This window comes from Brassica napus, chromosome A10, assembly GCF_020379485.1.
Source record: "Brassica napus cultivar Da-Ae chromosome A10, Da-Ae, whole genome shotgun sequence".
Lineage (NCBI taxonomy): Eukaryota > Viridiplantae > Streptophyta > Magnoliopsida > Brassicales > Brassicaceae > Brassica > Brassica napus.
This window is the reverse complement of record NC_063443.1, coordinates 15335440-15361855: the sequence shown is the minus strand read 5'-3', so window position 1 is coordinate 15361855 and position 26416 is coordinate 15335440. Positions and strand designations below refer to the sequence as shown.

General features: G+C 34.4%; 7 protein-coding genes across 12 annotated transcripts; 5 read left to right on the top strand and 2 right to left on the bottom strand.

Annotated features, from left to right (window-relative positions):
* Positions 1–1024: 1024 nt before the first annotated feature.
* Positions 1025–4294, top strand: LOC106372192 (protein NSP-INTERACTING KINASE 1). The gene is made up of 8 exons (XM_013812353.3): positions 1025–1635; positions 1757–1889; positions 1967–2038; positions 2124–2267; positions 2344–2415; positions 2502–2561; positions 2640–2737; positions 2823–4294. Exons 1-8 carry the CDS (start codon positions 1539–1541, stop codon positions 4049–4051), a joined length of 1905 nt encoding a protein of 634 aa, XP_013667807.2. The 5' UTR covers positions 1025–1538; the 3' UTR covers positions 4052–4294.
* Positions 4295–5521: 1227 nt separating this feature from the next.
* Positions 5522–9694, top strand: LOC106372194 (phenylalanine--tRNA ligase beta subunit, cytoplasmic-like). 3 transcript variants are annotated; one of them, XM_048742282.1, is made up of 20 exons: positions 5522–5663; positions 5859–5930; positions 6012–6067; positions 6148–6245; positions 6312–6444; positions 6526–6641; positions 6777–6843; positions 6991–7032; positions 7218–7259; positions 7370–7446; positions 7514–7640; positions 7724–7891; positions 8003–8131; positions 8215–8316; positions 8413–8544; positions 8643–8717; positions 8804–8911; positions 8983–9078; positions 9163–9246; positions 9329–9694. In XM_048742282.1, the coding sequence occupies exons 2-20, from the start codon at positions 5873–5875 to the stop codon at positions 9395–9397; spliced, it is 1779 nt and encodes a 592-aa protein (XP_048598239.1). In that variant the 5' UTR covers positions 5522–5663; positions 5859–5872; the 3' UTR covers positions 9398–9694. The 3 variants fall into 3 exon arrangements, with proteins under 3 accessions (XP_048598239.1, XP_048598238.1, XP_048598240.1); XM_048742281.1 differs by having other exon boundaries at positions 5525–5659; positions 5854–5930; XM_048742283.1 differs by having other exon boundaries at positions 5575–5662; positions 5856–5930.
* A 203-nt stretch (positions 9695–9897) lies between these two features.
* Positions 9898–11005, top strand: LOC106372195 (very-long-chain enoyl-CoA reductase-like). Its single transcript, XM_013812354.3, has 2 exons — positions 9898–10401; positions 10487–11005. Exons 1-2 carry the CDS (start codon positions 10051–10053, stop codon positions 10958–10960), a joined length of 825 nt encoding a protein of 274 aa, XP_013667808.2. The 5' UTR covers positions 9898–10050; the 3' UTR covers positions 10961–11005.
* Positions 11006–11643: 638 nt separating this feature from the next.
* Positions 11644–14228, top strand: LOC106369904 (protein GAMETE EXPRESSED 3-like). Its single transcript, XM_048742192.1, has 7 exons — positions 11644–11823; positions 11895–12203; positions 12317–12566; positions 12641–12925; positions 13006–13185; positions 13259–13401; positions 13481–14228. Exons 1-7 carry the CDS (start codon positions 11644–11646, stop codon positions 13991–13993), a joined length of 1860 nt encoding a protein of 619 aa, XP_048598149.1. The 3' UTR covers positions 13994–14228.
* A 98-nt stretch (positions 14229–14326) lies between these two features.
* LOC106370573 (small polypeptide DEVIL 1-like) lies at positions 14327–14479 on the bottom strand. Its single transcript, XM_048742280.1, has one exon. It carries the CDS (start codon positions 14477–14479, stop codon positions 14327–14329), a length of 153 nt encoding a protein of 50 aa, XP_048598237.1.
* A 5848-nt stretch (positions 14480–20327) lies between these two features.
* Positions 20328–23541, top strand: LOC106372038 (myelin transcription factor 1). Of its 4 annotated transcripts, none has more exons than XM_013812164.3 (5): positions 20328–20775; positions 20868–20912; positions 21024–21338; positions 21419–21600; positions 23156–23541. In XM_013812164.3, exons 1-5 carry the CDS (start codon positions 20571–20573, stop codon positions 23453–23455), a joined length of 1047 nt encoding a protein of 348 aa, XP_013667618.2. In that variant the 5' UTR covers positions 20328–20570; the 3' UTR covers positions 23456–23541. The 4 variants fall into 4 exon arrangements, with proteins under 4 accessions (XP_013667618.2, XP_013667616.2, XP_048598236.1 ...); XM_013812162.3 differs by having other exon boundaries at positions 20330–20775; positions 23147–23541; XM_048742279.1 differs by having other exon boundaries at positions 20331–20775; positions 21422–21600.
* On the bottom strand, positions 23403–26359 carry LOC106372037 (ultraviolet-B receptor UVR8-like). The gene is made up of 11 exons (XM_013812161.3): positions 26220–26359; positions 25984–26128; positions 25403–25513; positions 25242–25302; positions 25033–25148; positions 24857–24942; positions 24547–24748; positions 24361–24414; positions 24128–24241; positions 23995–24051; positions 23403–23909 (listed from the first exon to the last, which is right to left on the bottom strand). The coding sequence occupies exons 1-11, from the start codon at positions 26246–26248 to the stop codon at positions 23691–23693; spliced, it is 1194 nt and encodes a 397-aa protein (XP_013667615.2). The 5' UTR covers positions 26249–26359; the 3' UTR covers positions 23403–23690.
* Between the last annotated feature and the right edge of the window lie 57 nt (positions 26360–26416).

The following is a 26416-nucleotide window of genomic DNA, read 5'->3' as shown; positions in this document are numbered from 1 at the left end:
CCATGCAAAAGGCCAAAGTATTCCACACAAATGAAAGAAAATTCAGGCAAGGACTGAACCATCAAAATAGAGAGACAGAATACTTTACGCATTTAACCACCCACACATTATACTCCACTAGAAAGCCTTAAATTAGCGTGTTCCAAAATTAAGGATGAATACTAATTACTGGCGCATCGTTATATTTAATATCTTCGTATTACCAGTTTACCACACATCGAGAAGACAAAGATGCTCAAGATTGAGTGGGCAACAAAATCAATAAGTATACAAATTTTCTTGAGAGTACTGTATATTTTTTTTCTCTTTCCTATATAGTCTTCTCATCGAAGTTCTAACATTCTCAAAAGCTCATTACCTTAGACCATCTCCAATCACACTCTATAATTTCCTCTATATTTCACTCTAAAATAGAGTAACTCTATTATAGAGTTGAATTTGCTCCAATGGTTCACTCTATAATAGAGTTACTCTATAATAGAGTGAAATATAGAGTATTTTTGTTTTTTTACTCTATATTTGGAGTAAAAAAATAGGATTACTCTATATTTCACTCTATTATAGAGTAACTCTATTATAGAGTGAACCATTGGAGCAAATTTAACTCTATAATAGAGTTACTCTATTTTAGTGTAAATTATAGAGGAAAAAATAGAGTGCCTTTGAAGATGCTTTTAAAGTCATTACATGTACACATATTTATACCGAGGATAAAAAAAGTTGCATGGACATGTTGATTTTTTCTGTTTTGTATTTGTAACTGGCAAGTTAATTTTTATCTGTTTTGTTGTGAAAACATATAAAATTTCAGTGTTAAGCATCCCATTCAATTCGAATAACTTATTTCCATCAGTATTCTTCAGTATATAAGAAACATATTTCTTGGAACGCATATAAGAAACATTTATATAATTGTAAATAGAAATGACAAGGAAAGAAAGAAAAAATGTGAAAACATATATTTTAAAATAAAACAAGAAACCATAGACAAAAACATGACAGGGTGGCAGCTAGCAAAAGAACAATATTCTGATATCCTGTTCTACCCTTGTTAATTTTTGAAATACAAATTGCTCTACTGACTATTCTTGTCCTTTACAAGAATATGGGCAAATATTAATTTTTTTTTTTACATTTTTAATATCAGTTTATTACTTTTTAACGGTCTCCCCACACACAAAAGCTTTATCGACAAGCATGCTATGAACTTCACTTTAGACTACCAATGAATCTGATATTTCTTTTCCATTTTTTTTAATTTCATTTCTGACACATAAAAAATAATTCTTTTTAAATAAAGATCATGCTTTTGGTGAAGTGGGTTTCTTCTACCATATAAAGCAAATTTTCTTGATGTTGAAATGTTTATAATTTAAACCAAATCTAAAAGCAAAAAAAAAACTGAGTGCATCTTGTTTGATTATTCCAATCTATCTCACTCTCTCTGTATCTCCATCAAATACCAAATTATCTGCAAACTGAGTGCATCTTCTTTTCTTCTCATTCTCTCTGTTTCAGCAAAGGAGAGTACTATACTTATGATGATGAGAAGATCTTTAGTTTATTTCTTGGGATTTTCATGCCTTCTCTGCTCTGTGAGCGGTTTGCTTTCTTCCAAAGGAGTTAACTTTGAAGGTAAGTCATCATAAAGTTTAAATCTTCAGTCTCACTCCTTAGCTTTCTAGTTTTTTTTTTGTATTCCTCACTTTTGTAGTTCTTGATCCCAAACTGATGTGGGAATTGAATATTTCTTTAGTGCAAGCTTTGATGGACATAAAAGCTTCATTACATGATCCTCATGGTGTTCTTGATAACTGGGATAGAGATGCTGTTGATCCTTGTAGCTGGACAATGGTCACTTGTTCTTCAGAAAACTTTGTCATTGGCTTGTAAGTTTCACATTTACATCAATACATTCATTTTTAATGTGAAGTGAAAAGAGGAAATGCTTTAATTTTTATTACAGGGGCACACCTAGTCAGAACTTATCTGGTACACTATCTCCAAGCATTACCAACTTAGCAAATCTTCGGATTGTGTGAGTACTTACTATTTACTTCATTTTGATTATTTTTTTGTGTTTGTGTATATTGTTGATGAGTTTTTTTTTCTTTCTCTTGCAGGCTGTTGCAGAACAACAACATAACAGGAAAAATTCCTTCTGAGATTGGTAGGCTTACAAGGCTTGAGACTCTTGATCTATCTGATAACTTCTTCCGTGGTGAAATTCCTTTTTCACTGGGCAATCTACGAAGCTTGCAATATCTGTAAGAATATAAAAAAAGTTGTTTAAAAGATCTCCTAGTTTGTGTTCTTGATTTATGTCATAACGTGTATGATCAGGAGGCTTAACAACAATTCTCTCTCTGGAGTTATTCCTCTGTCACTATCCAACATGACTCAACTTGCGTTACTGTAAGCTAAACTCATCTTCAGTTCACATTAACACCAGTTGTAATGTGGGGTCGAGATTTAATCTGTCTTTTTTTTTCTGTTCCTAGAGATTTGTCATACAACAATCTTAGTAGTCCGGTCCCAAGATTTGCCGCAAAGACCTTTAGGTGATTCATTCTTTCTCAATGTCTCTCACTCTTTCTATAGCCTTTGGTCAGCTATAACTGTTTCCGCTCTGATCACAGCATCGTTGGGAACCCGCTGATCTGTCCCACTGGTAAGGAACCAGACTGCAACGGAACTACATTGATACCAATGTCTATGAACTTGAATGAAACTAGAGGTAACTAGCTAAAGTACTTGAACACACTTCAATCTTGGTATGATCATATGCATTACTAACAACTGCTTTCTCTCTTTCTTAAAAGCTCCTTTATACGTTGGTAGACCAAAGAATCACAAAATGGCAATCGCCGTTGGATCCAGCGTGGGGATTATACCATTCATCTTCATTGTTGTTGGGTTGTTTCTCTGGTGGAGACAAAGACATAACCAAAACACCACATTCTTTGATGTCAAAGATGGACATCATCATCATGAGGAAGTCTCACTTGGAAACATAAGGAGATTCGGTTTCAGGGAGCTTCAGATCGCTACAAACAACTTCAGCAGCAAGAACCTTTTAGGGAAAGGAGGCTACGGGAACGTATACAAGGGCACACTCACAGACAACACCGTGGTCGCGGTGAAACGCCTCAAAGATGGAAACGCGTTAGGAGGAGAGATTCAGTTCCAGACAGAAGTCGAAATGATCAGCTTAGCCGTTCACCGTAACCTCCTAAGACTCTACGGCTTCTGCATCACGCAAGCCGAGAAGCTTCTTGTTTACCCTTACATGTCTAACGGAAGCGTAGCTTCTAGGATGAAAGCCAAACCTGTTCTCGACTGGAGCGTTAGAAAGAAGATAGCTATAGGAGCTGCGAGAGGGCTCGTGTATCTCCACGAGCAGTGTGATCCCAAGATCATCCACCGCGACGTCAAAGCGGCTAATATACTTCTTGACGACTACTGTGAAGCTGTGGTTGGTGACTTCGGTTTAGCTAAGCTCCTTGATCACCAGGACACTCATGTAACGACTGCCGTGAGAGGCACGGTAGGTCACATCGCTCCTGAGTATCTATCAACCGGTCAATCCTCTGAGAAAACCGATGTTTTCGGGTTCGGGATTCTTCTCCTCGAGCTTCTAACGGGCCTTAGAGCGCTTGAGTTCGGTAAAGCGGCTAACCAGAAAGGAGCTATGCTGGAGTGGGTTAAGAAGATACATCTTGAGAAGAAGCTCGAGGTGCTTGTGGATAAAGAGCTGCTGAAGGATAAGAAGAGCTACGATGAGATCGAGCTGGAAGAGATGGTGAGAGTGGCTTTGCTGTGCACGCAGTATTTGCCTGGGCATAGACCGAAGATGTCTGAGGTTGTTAGGATGCTGGAAGGAGATGGGCTTGCTGAGAGGTGGGAAGCTTCTCAGGGGAGATCGGAGAGTGGTTCGAAAGGGAGCAACGGTAGGGTTAATGAGTTGATGTCGTCTTCGGATAGATACTCTGATCTTACTGATGACTCTACTTTGCTTGCGCAAGCTATGGAGCTCTCTGGTCCTAGATGAAGTTTTATGTTTCTTGAATCTGAAGCATTCTTATTTCTCTTTTTTATTTGTATAATATAATGTTTTTTTTTTTTGGTTGGGAGTGGTGTCTCAGTAATTGTATAGGCTAAATTGTTATGTAAGAAGTTTTGATTTACTGTACTTTGGAGTTAGAACTAGACCATAGTTGTTTTCTTGGATTTGCATGTTTATAATTTGGGAGTTTCAAGTTTGAGAATGCAATTTATTATATTTACTAGGTTATATAATCCGCGTCTTGCGCAGAATGAACCTTATATATATAAATTATTTTATTTATTATATATATTTTACATATTATGAAATAAAAATATATATTGAATTTTTTAAATAAATATTAATGATTACATATATAGTTAAATTGGTGCAAACATATAAATAAATTTTATTAATCCAAACAATATTTTTTCTATTTGATATGGTATATAATGAAATTTAAATGATAATTACATATGTATATAGTATATTTTTATATTAATATCTAATAAATGATGCTTTTTATTCATATGTTTTTTTTATCATTTGTACAAAAATTTCATTGTGGGATTTAGTTTTAGTAATTTATATTTTTTCTTAAATTAAGTTGACAATATTTGTTCAAAGTTTTTATCAAAAAAAAAACATTGTTCAAAGTACATTTCTAAATTAAAAAAATATTTTATATGGTATATAGTTTAACTAAAAATGATATATATATATATATATATATATATATATCTCTTTTAATCTTAATACTTATTAAATGAAACTTTCTACTTATATGATTTCATAACAAAAAATTAAATAATGGATCACAAAATTTGAATGTGAGATTTTTTAACAGTTTTAGTAATTTATAGTCATTTTTTTTAAATTTAAAATATAACATAAACAGAAAAATCTAATTTTTTATATGGTTAATATGTTTGTTTAATTTATTTTAATAGTTTAAAATTAAACAAATATGATAGAAGATACACTAATTTTTATCAAATATTTATTATTTAAAATCATTAATTGACATATATACTTTAACTACATTAGGCAATTCTGTAACTTTTATTTAAAAAAAATAATGAAGAAAATTAATAATGAATTTATGTTTAATTTTTTTTCATCAACATGATGATTTTAATAAAAAAATTACTATATATTTATATAGACCAATTTATTTCTCCAAGAATTCTAAGAATTATTTTAGTGATGACATATATTTACTAAAAAATATTGAAATGCGTTTCAATTAATATATAAGAGATATCATATAAACCTTTTTTTTTAGTTGAAGTACCCATATGCATTAGCTTTTTTGACTACGGAGTAACCTTTATGATTTTTTTTTGTCAATTTCTTCAACCTGCCCAGCCCAGCCCACCTAAATAATAAAACTTAAGTTTACCAAATCTTCATAATGTAATGATGTTGATTAATTAAATAAATAATTAATGCTAAGCAAAACGAAAACTACATTTATTTATTTAACCTAAAAGAAAGTCTCGTTTTATTTTTTTTCATTCCGGCTCTCCTCAGTCTCTCCACTCGCGCGTATCCCTATCCTCATTGCATCGCCGCCGCCCCCGCGGTTCAACACTCCCCGGCCAAATTTAGCTTGTAAGTCTCCGTTCAATCTCCCACCGTCATCTCCTGTTAGTCAACTGGTTGAATCCGTTAGGCTAGCTACTTGTCGAATACTGTGAATTGGAGATTACTTTCTCTCTCGATCGATTGGAATATACTCAGATCTTGTCTTGTAGCAGCTGGCGACATGCTTAGATTAGGTTTTCTTCATCTTTTGTCTTTCGCAGGTAAAAAAAAAAACAGACAATGCCGACGGTGAATGTGGGAAGAGACCGTTTGTTCGCTGCCCTTGGAGAATCCTACAGTAAACTCTAACAAACTCTTCCTTTTTTTTCTCACTTCTTGTTTGTTTGATTCCGTTATGTTTTTTTTTTAAACTGTGTAGCTCGGGAAGAGTTTGATGATCTGTGTTTCCGTTTCGGTATTGAGCTTGATGATGTGGTGAGTGCATCAGTGCCTCTCTCTCTCTCTCTGTTTGGTTTCGTGGTTAATTTTTTTTTTTTTTGTGCAATGATGACTAGACTACTGAGAAAGCAATAATCAGGAAGGAAAAGCATATCGAAGAAGAAGCTGGTAAAGATGAAGAAACCATCTACAAGATTGATATTCCTGCCAACAGGTAAATAAAAAACCATCTGCATTTTTTTTTGATAAAGAAGAGTCTGATACATCTTAATCATTGCAGGTACGATTTGCTCTGCCTTGAAGGTATTGCTCAAGCTCTTCGCATTTTCAACAAGAAGCAGGAGATACCAACATACAGGCTTTCTGATGTCGGCAAGGACAATATGCTTAGGATGAATGTTAGATCTGATCAGGTGTGTATATCTATCTTAACAACCTCCTTTTTGCTTTTCTTTTCTGTGTTACTAATGTTTTTTTTTTTCATTCTGCTGCAGACGTCTCAGATTCGCCCTTTTGTTGTCTGTGCTGTTTTAAGAGGGGTAACTTTCGATGAGGCTCGTTACAACAGCTTTATCGATCTTCAGGACAAGCTACATCAGAACATTTGCAGGTATATATGTTATTTTTCAGTTTCAGATACGATCTTTTGTTAGCTGCAAATGTATCTCTGTGTATTACCGTTACATTTATTACAATATTCTCTGCAAATTGTGTGATGTTCATTTTGTCTCACTGCATATTTCAGGCGAAGATCCCTGGTTGCTATTGGAACTCATGACTTAGATACATTACAAGGCCCTTTCACATATGAGGTGAGTGTTCTACTCTTCCTCTACTGCTCTTGTTTGGTGTCATTTCTGTAGCGGAAATGATGCTCAAACTTATATACAATCTATTTCTTTCTATATGTGCCTTTAGGGTAGGCCATTGAGACTGTGGTATTTGCTTCTTATTTTCAGGCTTTGTCGCCAAAGGATATAAATTTTGTACCTTTGAAGCAAGTAAGTTGCCTTTCTCTGCTACTTGTATAGATGTGAAATTTTATTTTTAGCTTTTTTATAGCATTTGGATCAACATGCTGATAAAGACAGATAGTTTTATCGCACTTGTTCTTTTTTTATGATAACATCTTATCAAAGATGGTTTTGTATTTGTTACCCTGGCTAATACCAATCTCTTGCCACAGACTAAGAGCTTCAGGGCTGACGAACTAATGGAATTCTATAAGGTAAATCCTTAATGAAATGTTTGGTTCATGTGAGTCTGAATATTTACTCCGACTAAAACCGTTCTCAAGAAATACCTTATTAATGACTATTTTGATTCTTTTTTTTGCAGTCCGATTTGAAGTTGAAGAAGTATCTACACATAATTGAGAGCTCACCCGTCTTCCCTGTTTTATACGACAGTAAAAGGTATTTAATGGTTCTTCGCAGTAAACTATTTGTATCAACTGAAACTAATGAAGGTTAACATTTGCAGAACGGTGTTGTCCTTGCCACCTATTATCAATGGTGCACACTCAGCAATTAGCCTGCAGACAAAGAATGTGTTCATTGAATGCACAGCAACTGATTTAACCAAGGCCAAGATTGTTTTGAATACAATGGTAATGCGGTTGACAAGTCAACAGTCACTATACTTAAATGAATAATGTTTCAATGATCATTCACCACTGTTTTGTTTTCTCAGGTTACAACCTTTTCTGAATATTGTGAGAAGAAATTTGAGATTGAGCCTGTTGAGGTGAAATATGACAGCGGAGAGTCATACATCTATCCGGATCTAGCTGTCTACGATATGGAAGTTCCTCTCTCTTATATCACTGACTTAATGGGAGTCTCTTTGGAGGTGGAAGAGGTATTAAAAGCGATTTTCCTTTTTATTGCTGTGTGTGTGTGTTTCTTTCTCTTTGAGGCCCCATGTGATACTTATCCTTTTGTACTGTGAAATGGCATGTGTAACCGCCAGGTTACAAGTCTGCTGAACCGTATGCAGTTGCGTGCTGAGAGATCAACGTCTAGTGATGGCCAAGGTCTCGTAAAGGTGCATGTACCCCCAAGCAGAAGCGACGTGCTCCACCCTTGTGATGTTATGGAGGTAACTTTTTATAATAAGACCTTTATTCGGTGATGGCACAGTATCCATGTCATCTATTAATAGCTTTGGCTATATTTCGCCAGGATGTCGCCATTGCCTATGGTTACAATAACATCCCAACAAGAATGCCTGCTTCGATAAAACCTCTGCCTTTGAATGAGCTCACCGATCTTCTCAGATTAGAGGTTGCGAGCACTTCCACTTGCTTCGTTTATATCCCATTACAGTAAAGCATTTATATCTCACAGAGGGTAATCTTGATCATGTTTGGCACTTTTTAGATTGCGATGAATGTGTACACCGAGGTTCTGACATGGATACTGTGCTCGCACAAGGAAAACTTTGAATTGCTAAACAGAAAAGATGACAACTCAGCTGTTATAATTGGGAACCCACGGGGTGCTGATTTCGAGGTGCCTATCCAAAACCTTTTTTCTCATATATATATACTCATTGGCCATTTTCTTGCATCCTTCTGGTTACTTACCTTCCCTTTGTTTTGATTTAACAGGTAGTAAGAACGAGGCTAATGCATGGAATACTGAAGACAGTTGGTTCTAACAATAAGCACCCTAAACCTATCAAGGTAAGCGCTTTAGTTTACCTTCCTTTCTCCAATTACCATACCTGAATTTGAAGTCTCTTGATCAATTTCTTTATTGTCATTTCAAGATTTATGAAATAGGCGACGTGACCTTGCTGGATGAAACAAAAGACGTCGGTGCATCCAATCGCCGCCATCTCGCTGCACTACACTGTGGTGCTACTTCTGGATTTGAGGTATATAAATTTTTCCCAACTCACTTGTCTTAGCCATGGATGATGCTTAAAATCTTATCTGTATGATTCAGCTTATACACGGCCTCGTCGATAGAGTCATGGAAGTAATGGGAGTCCCATTTAAACCAGACGGTGACATTATAGGATACTGTATAAACCGCTCTGAAGTAAGCTCCTATATTTACTAGTTACATTGTCTTTGATTACCAAACGCAGACACTAAACTTTTTTTTTTTGCACTAATCTGAAAGGAACCTGAGTTCTTACCTGGTAGACAAGCCAGTATCATTTGCAAAGGGAAACATGTTGGTAACTTTGGAATCGTGCATCCTGAGGTACACTTTCTTCATCTTGTTTTGGTTATAAGGAATCCGCATATCAAGCGGTTTGGTTTCTGATTGTTTTTTATTGCTCCAGGTTTTGAACAACTTTGACATCACTGATCCATGCTCTTTCGTGGAGATTGACATTGAAGCTCTCCTTTAGAAAGCTTCTACTATATCTGGATATGTGCCAACCAACTGTAACAAATTCTCGATTTTATTTGTCTTGAGGATAAAGAGAGGATTGTTCCTACAAAATATATTAGCTTTTTCATTTGTTGGATTAAATTATTTGCGATTTTGCATAGACACACTTTTCATATTTCTTTACTAGACTGTTAAATGGAGGCTATTTGATTAAGTCTTGCCTGAAAAAAAAATTGTTGACACTTTTGTATGGAGACTAGTTTGCAACTTTGTGTGCACACGAGCGTTGGAAAAGATAACACGTAGCTTGTTATGCTGCTTGGAGAAGCATTGTGTGCAAACATATTCACATGAGATTTGTTCACAGTACACAATAAGATTCGAAGCCAGGATCTACACCCACAAATGGAGGTTTGTTCACACATTAGGTAGGATTCAAGGTCAACCCAGAATTTATTCAAGTGTTTCCACACGATTTGTGCGTATTATTATCAAATTAAAATAAAAAGTTGACAACAGGTAAAATCAGTATTATAACTACATAATTGCATCTGGTTTCTTGTTACGTGACTGCTTATTAAATAATACAAGACAACTGGAGAGGACGAGAATCATCCAGCATTGCAGACAGAACACATCTTCTTCGGTTTCCAAACCAAACCAAGAAAAATGGAGATGGTGACGAGTTTGGTATATCCACCGCCTCCGTCGATACTGCTCAACACCATGAGCGTCGTGGGTTTAGTCTCTCTGGCGAAGGTCGGTTGGTCGGAAGTGAGAGGGATTCATCTGAAATACTCAAAATTCAACAACAACAACAAAACATCATCGTCATCATCATCACCACAACCACAGAAACTTCCTCTCGGCAGCTTCTCGAGCCGAACCGGAATGCTTTTGTTATACACACCTGCCTTCCTAGCCGCCGCTGCTTCTTTCTTCGTCTTACCTTCTGATGATCTCAGGTTGCTTCTCCTCAAATCCGCACTTGCCCTCCACTTCTTCAAGCGCATCTTCGAGGTAATAATAACCTTCCCTCCCTCTGATGCATTTCGTCGAACACCTTATACGCATAGCTTAGATCTTGACGCATTTCATCGAACAGGTTATGTTCATTCACAAGTACAGTGGAGAGATGGCTATAGACTCAGCTCTCACCATAACCACCAGCTACTTCACATCCACGGCATTGCTGTTATACAGCCAGAACTTCACGCTAGGACTACCCGAGCCAGGTTTCGATCTGAAACCCCTCGGGATTGTGATGTTTGTGGTGGGGATCGTTGGGAATCTGTATCACCATGTTTTGCTAGCTAAGCTAAGGAACGAAGATGGAACTAAAAAGTACAAGATACCTAAAGGTGGTCTGTTCGAGACAATCATATGCCCTCACTATCTGTTCGAGATCCTTGTGTTTTGGAGCTTCTTTATGGTTTCTCAGACCATTTATTCGTTTTCTTTCGCCATGGGAACTACTTTCTATCTTGTTGGTCGGAGTTATGCTACGAGGAGTTGGTATCTTTCTAAGTTCGATGACTTCCCTGAGCACATCAAGGCTTTGATTCCCTTGGTGTTCTAGAGAGAGAATCTCTGCAACCAAATGTTTTTCCTCTCTCTTTTGTTAATGAACATCTGGCACGTCTTAATAAAACAGAGAATATGACTGGTTTTATTACATGAATGGTTAAATGGCTATGAATTGTGAAAACTAATTTTATGACGTTAATAAGTCTGTTTGTTAATACATTTTTAAAAACGTTAATTTGTGGTTATAGTTTGTAGTTTTGTAATACTGATCTTTCACTCGGAATTTTAGAGCAACAAGCCTACAACTTTCATCTGGCGCCAAAACTATATTTTATACGCTCCTGGCAAAAAGAAAATTACATGATCTAATAGCCAAAAAGAGAAGAGATTATTGGGCCTTTGTATTGAGGCCCAAATAATAAAATTGGGCTACCATTTGGGTTTTAATTAGTCAGTAACCTCCACGGACCACTTCTGTAACCGACACGTCGTCCGTGTTTCTCAGTTTGGGCGGCAAATTTGCAGAACCGGCTGTCTTGTCGACATTATGGCGAAATCTGCAACAATGGTGGATTTGAGATTCTTTTTCGTTTTCTTAATGATCATCTTCTTCTTCATCTTCTCTACATATTCTCAATCTCCAGGTTATGTTTACTCTCCGTTACTTTTTACATTATTAAATTTCCCTTAAAATAAATAGTTTTTCCCCTCTCTTAAATGTTTCCAGACCAAACAATGGAGAATAAATCTCTTCGAGTTCTCTCGAAGACACTCATCGCCGATGATGGCAGAGTCTACGCTTGCTCCGACAACGATTTCTTCTCCTTTGAGTCTAACGGTTCAATCGCTTGGTCGGTACACATGGATTTTAAATGTAACACCGGTTTCTCCCCGGTTTATTCAGGTTTTAACCAGGTACATTCCAATCTCCTCCCAACCGTTTCTCCATTTCCTCTGTTTGCTCACTGATGGACGCTTGTTTTCAGATGCTCGTTCTTACAGAGAACCGAATCCTGAGAATTGATTTCCCAAGAAACGGAACCAAATCTGAACCGGAAACGTTCTTCGACCCCGGCGAAACCATTCTCGGTTTCGCGGTTAGCATATCGAGTTCTTCGGTTTACATCACGGTCAAGGACCATGGTCTCTACGCTTACAATATGCTTCGGCAGCAACTCTGGATCGCAGAGCCTAAAACCGAACGGTTCGGTTACAGATTAGGATGTCGAAAAGATTACGAAAACTGTAAATTCGATTCTGGACCGGTTATTGATTCTTGCGAAGCAAGCATCTACGTAACACTCTCTTTCTTTCTCAATTTCTAGTAATGGTGTGTTGTTGATTGATTCTTGCGAAGCATGCAAGCCTCTACGTAACACCTTTTTTGTTTTAATCTTTTTTTGTTCAGATATCAAACAATGAAGGAGAACTCTACTCGTTATCTCTCCGTGGCACTTACTACCAATGGATTCAAGATTTGAGTGTTATAGACCGGTTCTTCACCGTTACACCTGGGAACAACGGTCTAGTATACGTTGTTTTCCCAACAAAATCGCTAGTTTTAGCGTTAGATTCTTTCTCCGGTAACATTCTTTGGCAAAAAACCGTCGGTCCACTCTCAGAAAGTTCCGGTTCACTCCCTGTCATAGACACAAACAGTTAGTCTCTCATTAACCAAATTTATTCCATTGTAAGATCGCTTGAACTTAGTTTAATCAAGGGTTTTGTTTAGGTTGGGTATCGATTGGTTCGCTTGATGGAACATTGTACTCGTTTTCAAGAATAGGGGAGCTTCATAAGATACCAGAAAATGTAGAAGCGGATTCAATGATCCAAGTCGAGCCGTTACTAGATTGCTCTGGCAACGCGGTTTATGTTTCTCAGACAAAGCTAGAAGGAAAGACCGATCTAGTTATTGGAGATAGTACTTTCGTGTCAGCCAAGAAACCAGAAACCGCGGTTTTTTCACTTGTGGTTCCGGAGACTAGATCTATCCACTGGTCTCATAGTTATTCTGGTAAAAACCCTATCCTTAGTTAAAGACTATTACTCTCTGTCTCGTTGAAAATGTTTTGATATGATGGTGTTTTGTATCAGATCAATCTCGAAGTTTGTTACTAGACGAAGATCTACAACATTTTGTTTTGGACGAGAGGATTGTTCTTGCGTTCATTGCAGCTTCTAACTCTGGAAACCCATTTAGATGTCGTTCTAAACACGACAAACTGTCGTCTAGCTGTTCATTTGCAGAACCTGAGCATCTTGATATCTACATTGGTAAACCCTAAAACACCATTTGTCTTCTTGGTTACTTGCATTATAAGAAACTCTTTTTTTTTTCTTCTTTCAGGTAATGAAAGAACGATAATTTGGTTTCTACTGTTCGAGTTTGTGATCATTGTCCTCTTTGCCGCGCTTGTGAGGTTCTGTTTTATGTTTTGGAAGAAACAAAAGCTTCAAGGTCGTCCCTTCAGTGCCTTTTTGGACAAGCGAGTACGGAAGCCCTAGACTTGTTTTTGTTGCTTAGGTCCCAAGGAACATTAGCTTACAGTATTTTACTTCTTTTTTTCAGCGTTTGTTGCACAGAAAGAGGAGAGAAATCGATAGAACCATAACAAGACTTCAAAACGAATCAACAGCAGATGAATTGTCCGTGGATAAAATCAATGATTTGGTTCAAGAGAGGGAAAACGTGAAGAGGAAACTCTCTTCGACCTATAGTCTTGGAAGGGACATAGATGCGTCAAAGTCAAAAGATCATGTTCTTCCCTTGTATGGGGGAGGTTCTAGAAGCTTATCTTTTAGAAATAGGGAGAACGAGAGTATCACGATTTTTCAAACACATCGCCATGAGTCATCATCATCCTCAGAAGAGAGCTATAGGGACCAACACTATGATGATGATGATGATGATGGTGTTGCGGATGACGAAAATGATGAAGGCGACTTGAAACGCAAGCAAAACGGAAAGTTCCTTGCTCATTCAGAGGGTTCTTTTAGTGATGATGATTATGAATCATGTGGTATTGCAAGTAGTAGAAGAAGCACGTATTTGAAGAAGAGGTCGTTATCTTGTAGGGATTGAATATTCATATTGTGTGATTTGTAGTTTTATATCTATAACAAGACAGAAATATTTATAGCTATAATTCTTTAAATACTGATGACATAATATGTAAATCATTGCATAATGTAAAAATATTTGTTTAAAAATAATCAAAGATGGATTGAGGTCACTGTATATACAATTTGATAGAAGATTACAAAACTAAACCAAGCAAACTGGTTTTCACCCTACCTAACATCACTCTCTCCTCACTTGATTAGTTGTCCACATGCACACACATACACACACGCATGGCAAGTGGATACATAACATTTGAACTTGGAATTGTCTAAAAACTTTTTTATTTTGGGATCAATCATGCCAACAAAGGAGCATGACTACGCATCTTCTAATGATGTAAACCCTTCCCTTCTGTTCTTTCATATACTTCCCCAATCTTCTACTTATTGATCTCTTCTTTTCCTTTGATCTCTCTGAGCTTCTTACGACCCTCTCCATTTCCATTTTTCAGGCTTCTAAATAACCAGTTTGATATAACAATGGTTGAACAGAAGTCGTCACTGGTGACCGCTGAGAAAGAAATGATACTTGTTTGGTCTCTTTAGGAGTAAGATAAAAAGCAGAATTGTTTTTTTTGTAGTTTAAGACTGATAGAGAAGAAAGAGTTTTGATAGAAGAGGACTGGTTTTGGAGTAGAATTAACTTGTGGAGGAGTGTGTGTATATATGGACAGAACTTGTGGCATGCATGCTTAGTTACATTATCAACTAAAATTATACATATCCAACTTAGAAAATATATTAATGACTTCATAAAAAATCATAAACACACACCCCTATGATAAAACAGATAAAATATATATCCATGACTTCATAAAACCCAACAAAGTTGAAACTTGAGCTTATTACTTTAAGTTTTGTCAATCGATCCTAAACTAATACTGTTATCAAAATAAGTGCATGTAAAACACAATCCCATATGTCTTTTCTCGTGTTCCACCATGCAATCAAGCATAACTTGAACCTGGCCTTGCTTCATAGTTTCCACTTAAACCATACAACTCAGAAATAGTATTTCTTTGGTAGTCACATTTTATGGTAACCAACGCATAAAATACGGGGAACTGTTTAATCAATGGTCACCATACACTAGTTATGTTTTCCGTGTGTATGTTTCAAGACAAATGACTTTATGATTTGCGTATGAAAACACATTAAATTTTTAATTTAATTTCTTTCATATGTACGAATCAGCAGGTATAATTTTCTTTTGTATGCGAGTCAAGATTATGTGGACATATCTCAATTAGATGTTACGTATGCGGGGTTATCTCTTTTTCAGATTTTTGTTGAGAAATATTTTTATTTATTTAATGGATCAATCTGGTTTACGTTTAAACTCCATCAATATTCAAGATTCCATTTGAATTTTATAATAAAAATAAACCAGCAAACACATTTTAATCTCAGTATGTTACTAGAAATGATCAATAATGTAATGTTATTGGCCGACAAAAACAATGCTTTTGAAGCGAAACAAAGTAACTTAACAGAGACAAGTCCTGAAATGGTAGCAAAGGAAGATGTGGAGCCAACAACACGTGATATTCGCGTGACTGCATGCTTACTGTTTGGCATAATCCAGACAACCTTTGTTTATCTTGTCTCCTGACTAATACTGATGTGATTAATTTTCTTATTGATGTTTTGTTCCAAAATAGTCTATTATATTATATTAAAACAGAAGTTATGACTTCTTTTATGTGGATATTTTAAAATGGATTATCCTCTAGAATTTATCAAATTTTACATAATTTATTATCATATCTTTTAACATTTTTATCTGACATAATGTAATTATCAAATTTTCAGAATCATTTTAAATTTTATTTTCGAAAATAAATTAATTTACATTTTAACTATCATAAAATATAATTAGAATTTCAAATTAAATTTATTTTTGTTTTATGAATGAAAAAAATCATATAAAATATTTTAATTATATTTTAATGATAGGCAAATATTTAAATTAATTAATTTTCGGAAATACATTTTATAAAAATGTTAAGAAGATTTTGTTAGAAAAAATATCCATTTCTATTGCAAATAAAATGAAATAAAAATACATTATCCAACTTATTTCAAGTAATTTTTCAAATAAGATTTTTACTACAAAATTATTTTGCATGTACAGTATATTATAGTTTTTTAGAAATATATTTTTTGTTGTTCTTAATAATATTTCAAAATATTTCTTCTCTATTATGTAGGTCCGATTTAATTTAACTTTCATATACATTTTGAACTTAGAAATAAAATTAAAAATTAAATAAAATAGTATTGTTACATAATAATATTCTCAAAATAAAATTTGTTACAAAATTTATAGTAATAACAATATAAGCTACTTAAGATATGGGCATTATAAAATTATATAATACATATAAATTACATTAATTTAGTGATAAATTTTATTATATAAACTAAAATATTTTAGTATATAAAGAAAAAACTCGTACGAATATGCGGATCAAAAAATCTAGTTATGTAACGGTGAACTTGAACATAATTTTAGTATCATTATGCAGTATCTTTGCCTTGGATTAATCAAAGATTATGTCCGAAATTAAAAACACTGTACGGTTCAACGCATCAAGTACTAGTTTCGATCCTGTAATACAAGTTTGGTTTACTAATCATGATTATAGACTTTATAGTAGGGTGATTAGTTTCTGTTTTATGAAGCATCCGATATCTTGGAATTAGTGATTTTATTTTGGACCCCTCGTGTATATTGATACCAACCTTGTTATATATTCCTCTCTTATTATTAACTACAGGACTTGTTATGTGATAAATGTTTACATCTACAGTATAATATGAACAATCATAGAGAAACAGAAACGTTGATTTAGAATTTGTTCATACATAATACTTCAAAGATGTTTATATATTTCATGGGCATATAGAAAACTAATATACATCAATGTTTCGATTAGCTACACGTACTGAGAAATTATTCAGAAATATGTAACAGTCAAAATCTAATCCCACAAAACTAACTCCTAGTCCATTGATTGGCACATTGGTTGTCATGCGATCAAAATTACTAATAATAAAATTCTAATCACATCTCATAATTATGCTATCAAAATTACTTATACAGTTATACTCAAATCCTTATCCCATATGGTTACATCGGTGTAAAAGATTGAATTGCAGGGAACCTTTCCTCCTATCGAACTCTTACTTATTGGGCTTTTATGGGCTCTAGGTGTCATAATAGATGTGACCCATACTTTCCTTTGTGAACAACCGCATATTAAAGTCTGAACGTCGAATTATTAAAAAAAAAAAAATTAAAGGGAGAAGAGAGAAAAGGTGAAAAAAAAAAGTAGAAGATTTAGAACTTCATACTAACTTCATTGTCCAAATGTCAATCATTTACTGGTTTGATTTTTAAAAACAAAAACAAATTTAATTAAATAATTTAATTTTATTAAAAAAAATATTTTGTTATTTTAAGAATTCCATGTGGATTGACAACGTTAAAGATGCTCTAATAATTTAGGTTTCCATACATATATATATATATATATATATTTCTATTAAATATGAAAATTATTTTATTAAACCTTTCTTAGTTTTATAAAATATAAAATAAATTGAATATTCTAAACAAATACAAATCTGTTATTATTTTAACTAAAGTGAATTAAAATGTTAATCAGCCTATATACATATGTTATATTCAATCATCCACAAGACTTTTCAAAATCTTCATGGGGTCAAACAAATAAGTTTTCATGTGGATATGTACTTCTGTAATCACAACCGCTCTATGCAATAGTTTACGGTATTTGTTTTTTTTTTAAATTATAAAGTAAAACGATTTTTTTCTCTAACTTGCCGTTTTTAGGTTCGATTCTTCCTATTAAATCTAATTTTGTTATCACATTGGATATGAGAATATTGAGTGCCTTAATTTTATGAAGTGTCTTTTTGTTACAAAACGTTTTTAAGATGCCCCCATATCACTTAGTATTTTATGAATATCGACAGTTTCTAAAGACTTATAAATGGGATAAATAAAATAAAATTTCACATGCATGGAAATGTACTACCTCCTGCAATAAATCTAGTTTTATGACTTTATCACATTGGAAAAGCGGTTCGTAACTACCATACTGCATAGGAAAAAAGAGAAACAGTCATGATTAGTACTGCAAAACACCAAAAGAAGAAACAATCGACTCAAATTTGAATTCGTGGGTAAAAGTTTATAGAGATGAACAGAAAAATAGACAAAATAAAAAACAAGAAGTGAGATGATAAATAATTACAATTTAAAAAAATGGGAAAATAAATAATACATAAAATACCCTGCACGAATAAAAAGAAAAGACAAAGATTTGATATTAATGAATCATTTTTCCATATTACACCAGTCACAGGTGATGCCTACATTTGCATGCATCGTTTGCTCCCACCACAATCATTAGTTTCTATTATGGGCCCCTTGCTAAGTTGCATAACCGGTCCAACCCGAATAAGCTGTACTCGGTCGGTTTTTATATTCCTGCAATCCAAAAATTTGAAACCACTATTTATATCTATATCTGCAACATGCCAATCTTTGGAACGTTTGATGCTTTAATCTTAATGTTTAAAATCTGAAATTTTACTTGGTTTTGGCTTGAATACTTCTACTCTCAAGGTTCAGCGATCGTATTCAATCCAAAGATCATATTAAACATTTATCATCACGTTTACAACCATGATGAAAAATATATACATCAAATTTCAATCCAAAGATCATATTAAACATTTATCATCACGTTTACAATCATGATGAAAAACATATACATCAAAAACAAACTAATGAAAGTTAAATTCGGATTAAGCGTCCATACGTTTATGGTTCAAGAGATCAACTTATTCTCAGAAGAAAATAGTAAACTAGTTGATAGTTAGTCGTCATCATCACATGTACAACGATGATGAATATGACATCCACATGGTCATGGATTTTGATGTGTCCGACCACAAACCCACTAATTATAGATTCTCTTGATATAGAGTCCACTCGAACACGCATCGAATTAATTTGCCTCACTATAACCAAACAAAAGACGACCATGTTATTGATAACAACTGTACACTCTATACACATTCACCATGTCACCATTTCATATTTTTCAAAATCAAATTACAGAATAGTATATATAATCCATATCAGCCTATCCATTCTTCACATTCGGCCAACCCCCTCACCATGTGCCACCATCTCTCATAATTGGTCCATCTCAATTTTTCATACGTCGGCCAACAAGATTTTTCGTTGGTCTATTCTTAAATTTTCTCATTATTTTCACACAAACATGTTTATATTTACAACACATATAATTTCTTAATTTTTCTATAAGCTTTGAAAGTTCCCGGCATCCAGAGCCCCATCAGCCGTTGATAATATAATGGATTAATTGTTACTATGTGAGCGTTGTATATTGTCAGATGGAAAGTATTTTCTAACAAGTTATTAACTCATTTCATTAGGATGGCATTACTAGTTTGTAACCACATGAAATGTAAAACACATGTTCTAGTTAGTGATAAATTAATGAAACGTAATCCACAAGTAAATTGTCTAAATGGGACACTAAACAGTTCCAACGACGACAATTCAAGCTAGCTTGCATGCATTACTTTTCCTTTTGATGTATTAACCAACTAAAGTGAGTATTAAGTCGTTTTCTATCGGATTATTAAATATGTTTTATCTACTATCATGATTTCAACATTTCATTTGATGTGAACACTATTATATTTGGTGAAGTGGCATGTGATTATTAACCACTCATAAAAGATCAGATCAGATCAGATGTCCACCTTTCCAAAATCTGTGCCAATTTTTTCAACTCATAAATAGTGTGCACAGTAAAACTACTGTCACTTTAAAGTATAATAATTTCGAGTTAGAATAAATAAAATAAAAACAGTAACACACAAATATATTTCGAACAACAACAATTAAAAATTGATAATGAACAATATCTGACGATTCATTATTTTTGTTGTTGCGTTTGGTGACTATCATTAAGAAAAATAAATTCTTGTAATAAATTAATGAACTGCATAAACTTAATCATGCAATCTATATGTATGGGATATTAAAAGTCATTAAAAAAATTGTTTTGAAGAATTTGAATTCAAAACACTGAGAAGGAAGGACCATATTTTTAAAAAATATACTACACAATAGCAGAAAATGCCAAGTGAGTTTGATTCCTAAAGGGGATTATACCTAAAAATGCTATATATATTGTAAGATTTTTATATACAAGGCAAACAGCTTCTCTCTATATTCCAGTTTATTTAAAATTTCAAATATTTTTCTATCTGTCTAAAGATACGAAAGAATTTAAACATTAATATACCCAATATGATTTTTATAAAATAAGGGACTAAAATAATCCACTGAGAATAAGAGAAAAATTATAAGTGCTGCCTAGTTGCCTCATTCTCCCTCCTTACTTCATAAGTTTTTTGCTCGTTTACAAAACAAAACAAAAAGTAAAAGAAATATTTCGTTTCCAATGGCTCTGCGAGGAGATGAGCATGAGTTTATGAACCTAAGAGAATGGGATCGAAGAGCTCGATTGATCCGAGAAAACCCTACTTCAAGAAGGTTCTCTGCTTCATACGTTGGAAGCTTTGGAGAAGATCATCACAAGTCTTCTTCAAGAACATACTTAAATAGCATCTCTAGTACTGCCTCTTCTCCTGGCTACACCCTCAAAGGTGGCTAAACATCTTCCATTCTTTTTCTCCCTTATTTGTGTATTATGAATTTAATTGTCTGATAATATTTAAACTTCAAATCGTTATACCAGACGAGATTGACCCATCAACATATTCCTTCACCAATGCACTTAAGGGTAAGTTTCTCACGAACAATCAAAATGTTACTATAAATCAAAAGAACATAGAGAACAAACGAGGAATGTTCAAATATGTGTTCTGTTTTTTTTTTTTTTTTTGGTTTGCAGCGTTACAAGCAAAGACAATGTTCAATAACAGAGAATGGTTAACACAAGAAGGGTTTGCGTTGAATTCGAAATGGAACGAAGCAGAGAAATATATATGTAATCCAGTGTCTGGAGAAGTTCCAATGGAGTGTTTGTCTTCTAAGACATTAAGTGCAAGATCTTTTAGAAACTTGACCACCACCATGTCTGCTCCTCTTCACTACCCTGATCCCAATCCATTGATGAATAATATTGGTCAAAACAAACCCAATGATAATTCTAACGTTAAAGTCATTCACGAGGATCTTTATGCTCCTGATCCTGTTCTTGTTCGAGGTGACTGATTTTAAATAGGTTCCCTTTTTGGTGTTGGCTTTCTTGAAGTTTTTTCTCATATATTTTGGGGTGTATTTCAGCAGAAAAGAAAGTTGTGGGGCTGAAACGGGATGTGGGCATTCAGAGTACGTCGGTGGATCTTAGCTCCGGTAGCCCTAGTCCGGCAAAGACGCCTCCGATCATGGAACGGTCACTGAAACGACACGTGGAACCTAATGATTCGCCAGTGGATTTTAATCTCAAACTAGAAGGTCAACAAGAGGTACTACCAAAAGAAATTATGACAAAAATAGTAAACAAGTAAAAAATATTTCTACAAATATATTAGTTAAAAGATAAAACGAATAAATTACTCCTAAACATCTTATATATTAAAACAGAAATCACATTCATGTGTGTTTTTTTTTTAAATGAACCTAATGGACTTATTCCTAGAAAGTCATGTTACATTTAATTTCTAATCTTATCATTTAAATTTTAGGTATACCATAGATATTTATTGGACTATCAATAATTAGATTTAAACAATAGATGATTCATTAGATTTATAGATAGTATAAATTAAATATACATAATTTAATGTTGTAATACTATATCTCCATATGTTAATTATTTAAATATTTATCAATGTTAACTTTTAAAATTATAAATATTTTTTTAATAACAAAAATCATATTATCTAACAATGATTAATCTTTTACTACATTAAACCAATGAAAAAAAATTAACTATTATTTTATTTTAAAAATTAAACAAAAACTAAATGCTTAATTATTTACTCTATAATATAAATCTATCAGGCGAAAAGTTTAATTTTTTAAAAACTTTCTAAATTTGTAAAATGTTACAATATTTTTGAATATGACAATAAAACAATATTTTACTAATCTATATATATATATATAATTACGATTTTAATAATGAAATAATAATCTGAAAATATATATATAGAAGAAGATACAAATACATGTGAAAGTTTGAAATAATCTATTCAATAAAAAAATATATCGTATACTTATTATGTTTTAAAAATTGATAAGACACATATATATTATAATATATACCAATTTAGAATTGAAAACAAAATATTTATATAAAAATAAATGAAAACAAAAACCCGCACGGTTGCGCGGGTCGAGATCTAGTATCCTTTAAAAAGTAAATTCTAAACCACAATCACTAAATCCACATCCAAATATAAATAAAATGTTTAATAGTATTTAAATTAATTTAATTTTAAGATTTTTTTCTTTTGTGTATTATTTTGGAATAAAAAGGTATTTTTATTTTCCTATAAAGTATTCAAGATACATAGTTCCCTACCATGAGGTCGATGAAATGGTACGGAAGTTAATAATTGCACAACATTTTGAGTTGCTCGTGCATCAATAATTAGATTCATTCGCAAGATAAGTAACGCACCAAACATTTAATGGTTACCAATGTTTTTCAATCATAGAAAGAGACAATGATAAAACTCTTCTACGTTAGTGTTTTTATACATGCGTTGAGAATTCAGTTTATGATTAAGATTCTTTCATATAAGATAAGAAACATAGTACACATGAGTATCAATCAGAGAAACACATACAAAAATGTATAATCAGATGATATCACTCTTTCATGAAAAAAATCTTTCATTAGATTTAGACCCCATTTCAAGATTTTTTTTTAAATAACTATAAAATTATTGTCCAAACGGCCAAAACTTTCCTAAACTATAAGGAAAATACCACATTTTAGGTTCAACGTACGTGTAGTTTTCTTAATATATAAAATTATATGTTGATAATATGTAATTCTATAAGGATTTGAAGTTGGAAGACAAAGAGAAAGAAGGAGACAAGCAAGAGATGAGTAAAGAAGAAACATTAGAGAAGCAAGAGGTGAGTAATACAGAAGGAGAAGAAACAGAAGATAAGCAAGAGATGAGTATTAAAGAAGGAGAAGGAGAAGAGAAGCAAGAGATGAGTGATGAAGAAGAAGAAGAAATGAAGAAGCAGAAGAAGCGAGGAGGAAGTGGATGCTTCTCATGGAGAAGATCAAGACAAAGGCAAGCTAGAAAATCAAAATACATCTTCCCTATTTGTGTTCCTCATCTTGTCAAAGGTTGTTGAAAACAACCTTACAACCCAAGAGATTCTTCAAAAAACAACAAGCAAGAACTTCTTAATGAGATTATTATTATCATTATTATATAGTACTAGTCCTTACTCCTTCCTCTTCATTTAGATATTCATCATTCATGGGAAATGTCAAAAGCTTAACAGTTCTTTTGCTCTCCCTTTTCTCTCTATAACATAATGCTTGTCTCTAGAGTCTCATCTCAGTTGTGCTTTCTCTTCTTCATGATTATTCTGTTTCCTCCTCTTGATCAGCCTTCCATTCCATAATAGCTAGAGTGTGTCGACCTCCACATGCCACAAACTTGGCTATCCACGTTCCATCCTCTTCTTCATCAGCGTGGTTAAACTGTCCTTCAGGTGGTGGAATGTCTACAGGAAGCTCCAATGGCTGTCCTGTCGTCACTTTTCTTCCATACCCGAGTCTACCATGGTCTCCCCGACCAAACTGATCACAAGATATAAACAAGAAGTTAGAAGATCAACTTTTGGTTTAACCCAACAAAAAAAATATTATTTCTTAGAGAACTTACCGAGAAGATCCTACCATCTCTTGTCAAAGCAACTGAATGAGTTCCGCCACATGAGACCTGAGGAGAAGAGATTCATGATAAGAGCTTTCAAAGTTAGGAGAGGAGTAGAGAAACTGTTTTTTTTTTGTTTTACCTGAATGATGTCTTCTCCAGCTAAGAGATTAACTTTCTGTGGAACCATTTTGCTGCTCTTGTCATTGTCACCAAACCCAAGCCTTCCATGTTCCCCTCTCCCCCAAGCATACACCTAATAGGATATAACCAAGTCACGACATTGATAGTCAAGAATCTACATCAAGCTCAGAGAAAACCCAAACAAGGGCTTGACAAAGAACCAATAATAGTAGACTATATCAGTTCCTATACCTCTCCTTCTTCGGTTAAAGCTGTTGAATGCCATCCTCCAGCAGCTATATCAACCTAAAAACATGCGTTTCAGGAGGGAAAACTGTTAAGCTTCTAGGCTATAACACAGGCCTTTACAGATTAAGTATCAGAAGGCAGTTGGTTTCCGTATAAGTGCTAAGAACTAGAAGGTTTTAGACCACATACCAAAGTGAGATCATCGAGGCCTTGAACCGGAATAGGATGAGATCTCGGTTGGGTATCTCCGGTACCAAGTTGTCCATATTCATTATTACCCCAAGCCCACAAAGTCCCATCTTCTTTGAGAGCCAAGTTATGAAATGCTCCAACAGCAATCAGACGAACGTTTTCAAGACCCTGAACTCTTACAGGCACAGATATCTGTTTTCTGTGATTGAAATAGAACACAAGAAAGTCCCAACCCCACATTTAGTAACAGCAGACAAGACAACACAAACGTTATAATTGATTAATGAAAGGAAATAAGGTTAAGTACATGTCACCGGGAGGCCAAGGCTGACCCCAGGTCCAGACAGAACCTTCACGGGTTAGAACCACAGAGTGAGTACCTCCTGCAGCTACCTATTATGTTAACCATAGAAAAATATGGTTTAGACAAAAAAGTATCAAAACCAGAGGTAAATGCAGAGAGGTAAACGGGGGAAAAGGTACCTGACGGACTGTAAGTTTAGGGGCACAACGCTTAGGGATTACAATATCTCTCCGCACAGGCCTACCTGACTCGTCCTTGGAAGGCTCTTCTCCACACTGTCCATATTCGTTTCCACCTAAGTACAAAAAGGAGCGTAAGAGTCTCTCTCTACCTTTTAAGATCACTAAGGACACAATCAATAGATAGAAATCTAAGGGAATATGCATACCCCAGGCATAAGCTCTGCCTTGATCATCAACAGCTAAACAATGCCAACCACCAATAGCTGCCTATGATCCATTCATTGAAAACACAGACTCCGAGTAAACAACGACGAGCAAATAGTAGCAAAAAATAAAAGATAGTTTGATAAGTGAATGATTTGTACACCTGTGTAATCTTGACATTGGCGAGAGACTTAACAAGACTAGGGACGCTTTCTGTTTTCTTCTCTGGTGGGTGTCCTAATGTCCCCCTTTGATTCCAACCCCATGTAAACAGCTGAGAAAACCATTGAAGACATTAGTTTCTGCTTCAAAAGATGTATTCTCAGATAAGAGCTAAAAGCTTAAAAGCATTCAGACATATCCAGGCAAAGACAGAACAAACTGGTAATACAAGAACCCAAAACAAAACCAGACACACTACACAATGGGAACAGAAACCAGGGTTTTGATGATCTGTTGAAAAAACAACTCAAACATCAAATCATCAGTTGTATATGTATTCCATATAGTTGGACTTTCAAAACTAGACAAGCGACAAAGCTCACTGGTGAAGTGGCTTTGAGTATAAACAGAAAAGGACAAAACTTTAAAATTTCTCTATCAAATCTCAAAAACCCTCATTTTTTTTTTGTAAGAGACTTCAAGACATCACCAAATCCAACTTCAAATCAACTCAAAGCATTGAACTTTATGAGCAAAACCCACCAAAGAAAAGAGAATATGAATCGAGAAGAGTTAATTAACCTTGCCATCATCGCAAATGGCGAGGGAGTTGCGGCTACCTCCGACGACGGAGCGAACGGCAAAAGGGTCGAGAGCCTCAACGACGCAAGCCCATTCCTTCTCCTCGTAAGTTCCAAGTCCTAGCTGCCCATCTTCTCCAGAGCCCCTGTACACAAACACACACAATCAAAACAAAACAGCCATCAAGTAAGAAACATCAATGGAGAAAACAGAGATGTTAGAAGAAGAGAACTGACCAAGCTATGACGGAAGTAGCTGAAGCCATCTGCTTGCGAAAGAGAGAGAGAGAGAGAGAGAGAGAGAGAAAGTGAGTGGAAAACCGAGGAAAAAGCAGAGGGCACTCGCTCGGTGTGATTCTTCAATTCGAGGGTTATGCGTTGTGTCATTTAGCTAATTCATTATTTTTATTTTATTTTTGGACCGATTAATTATT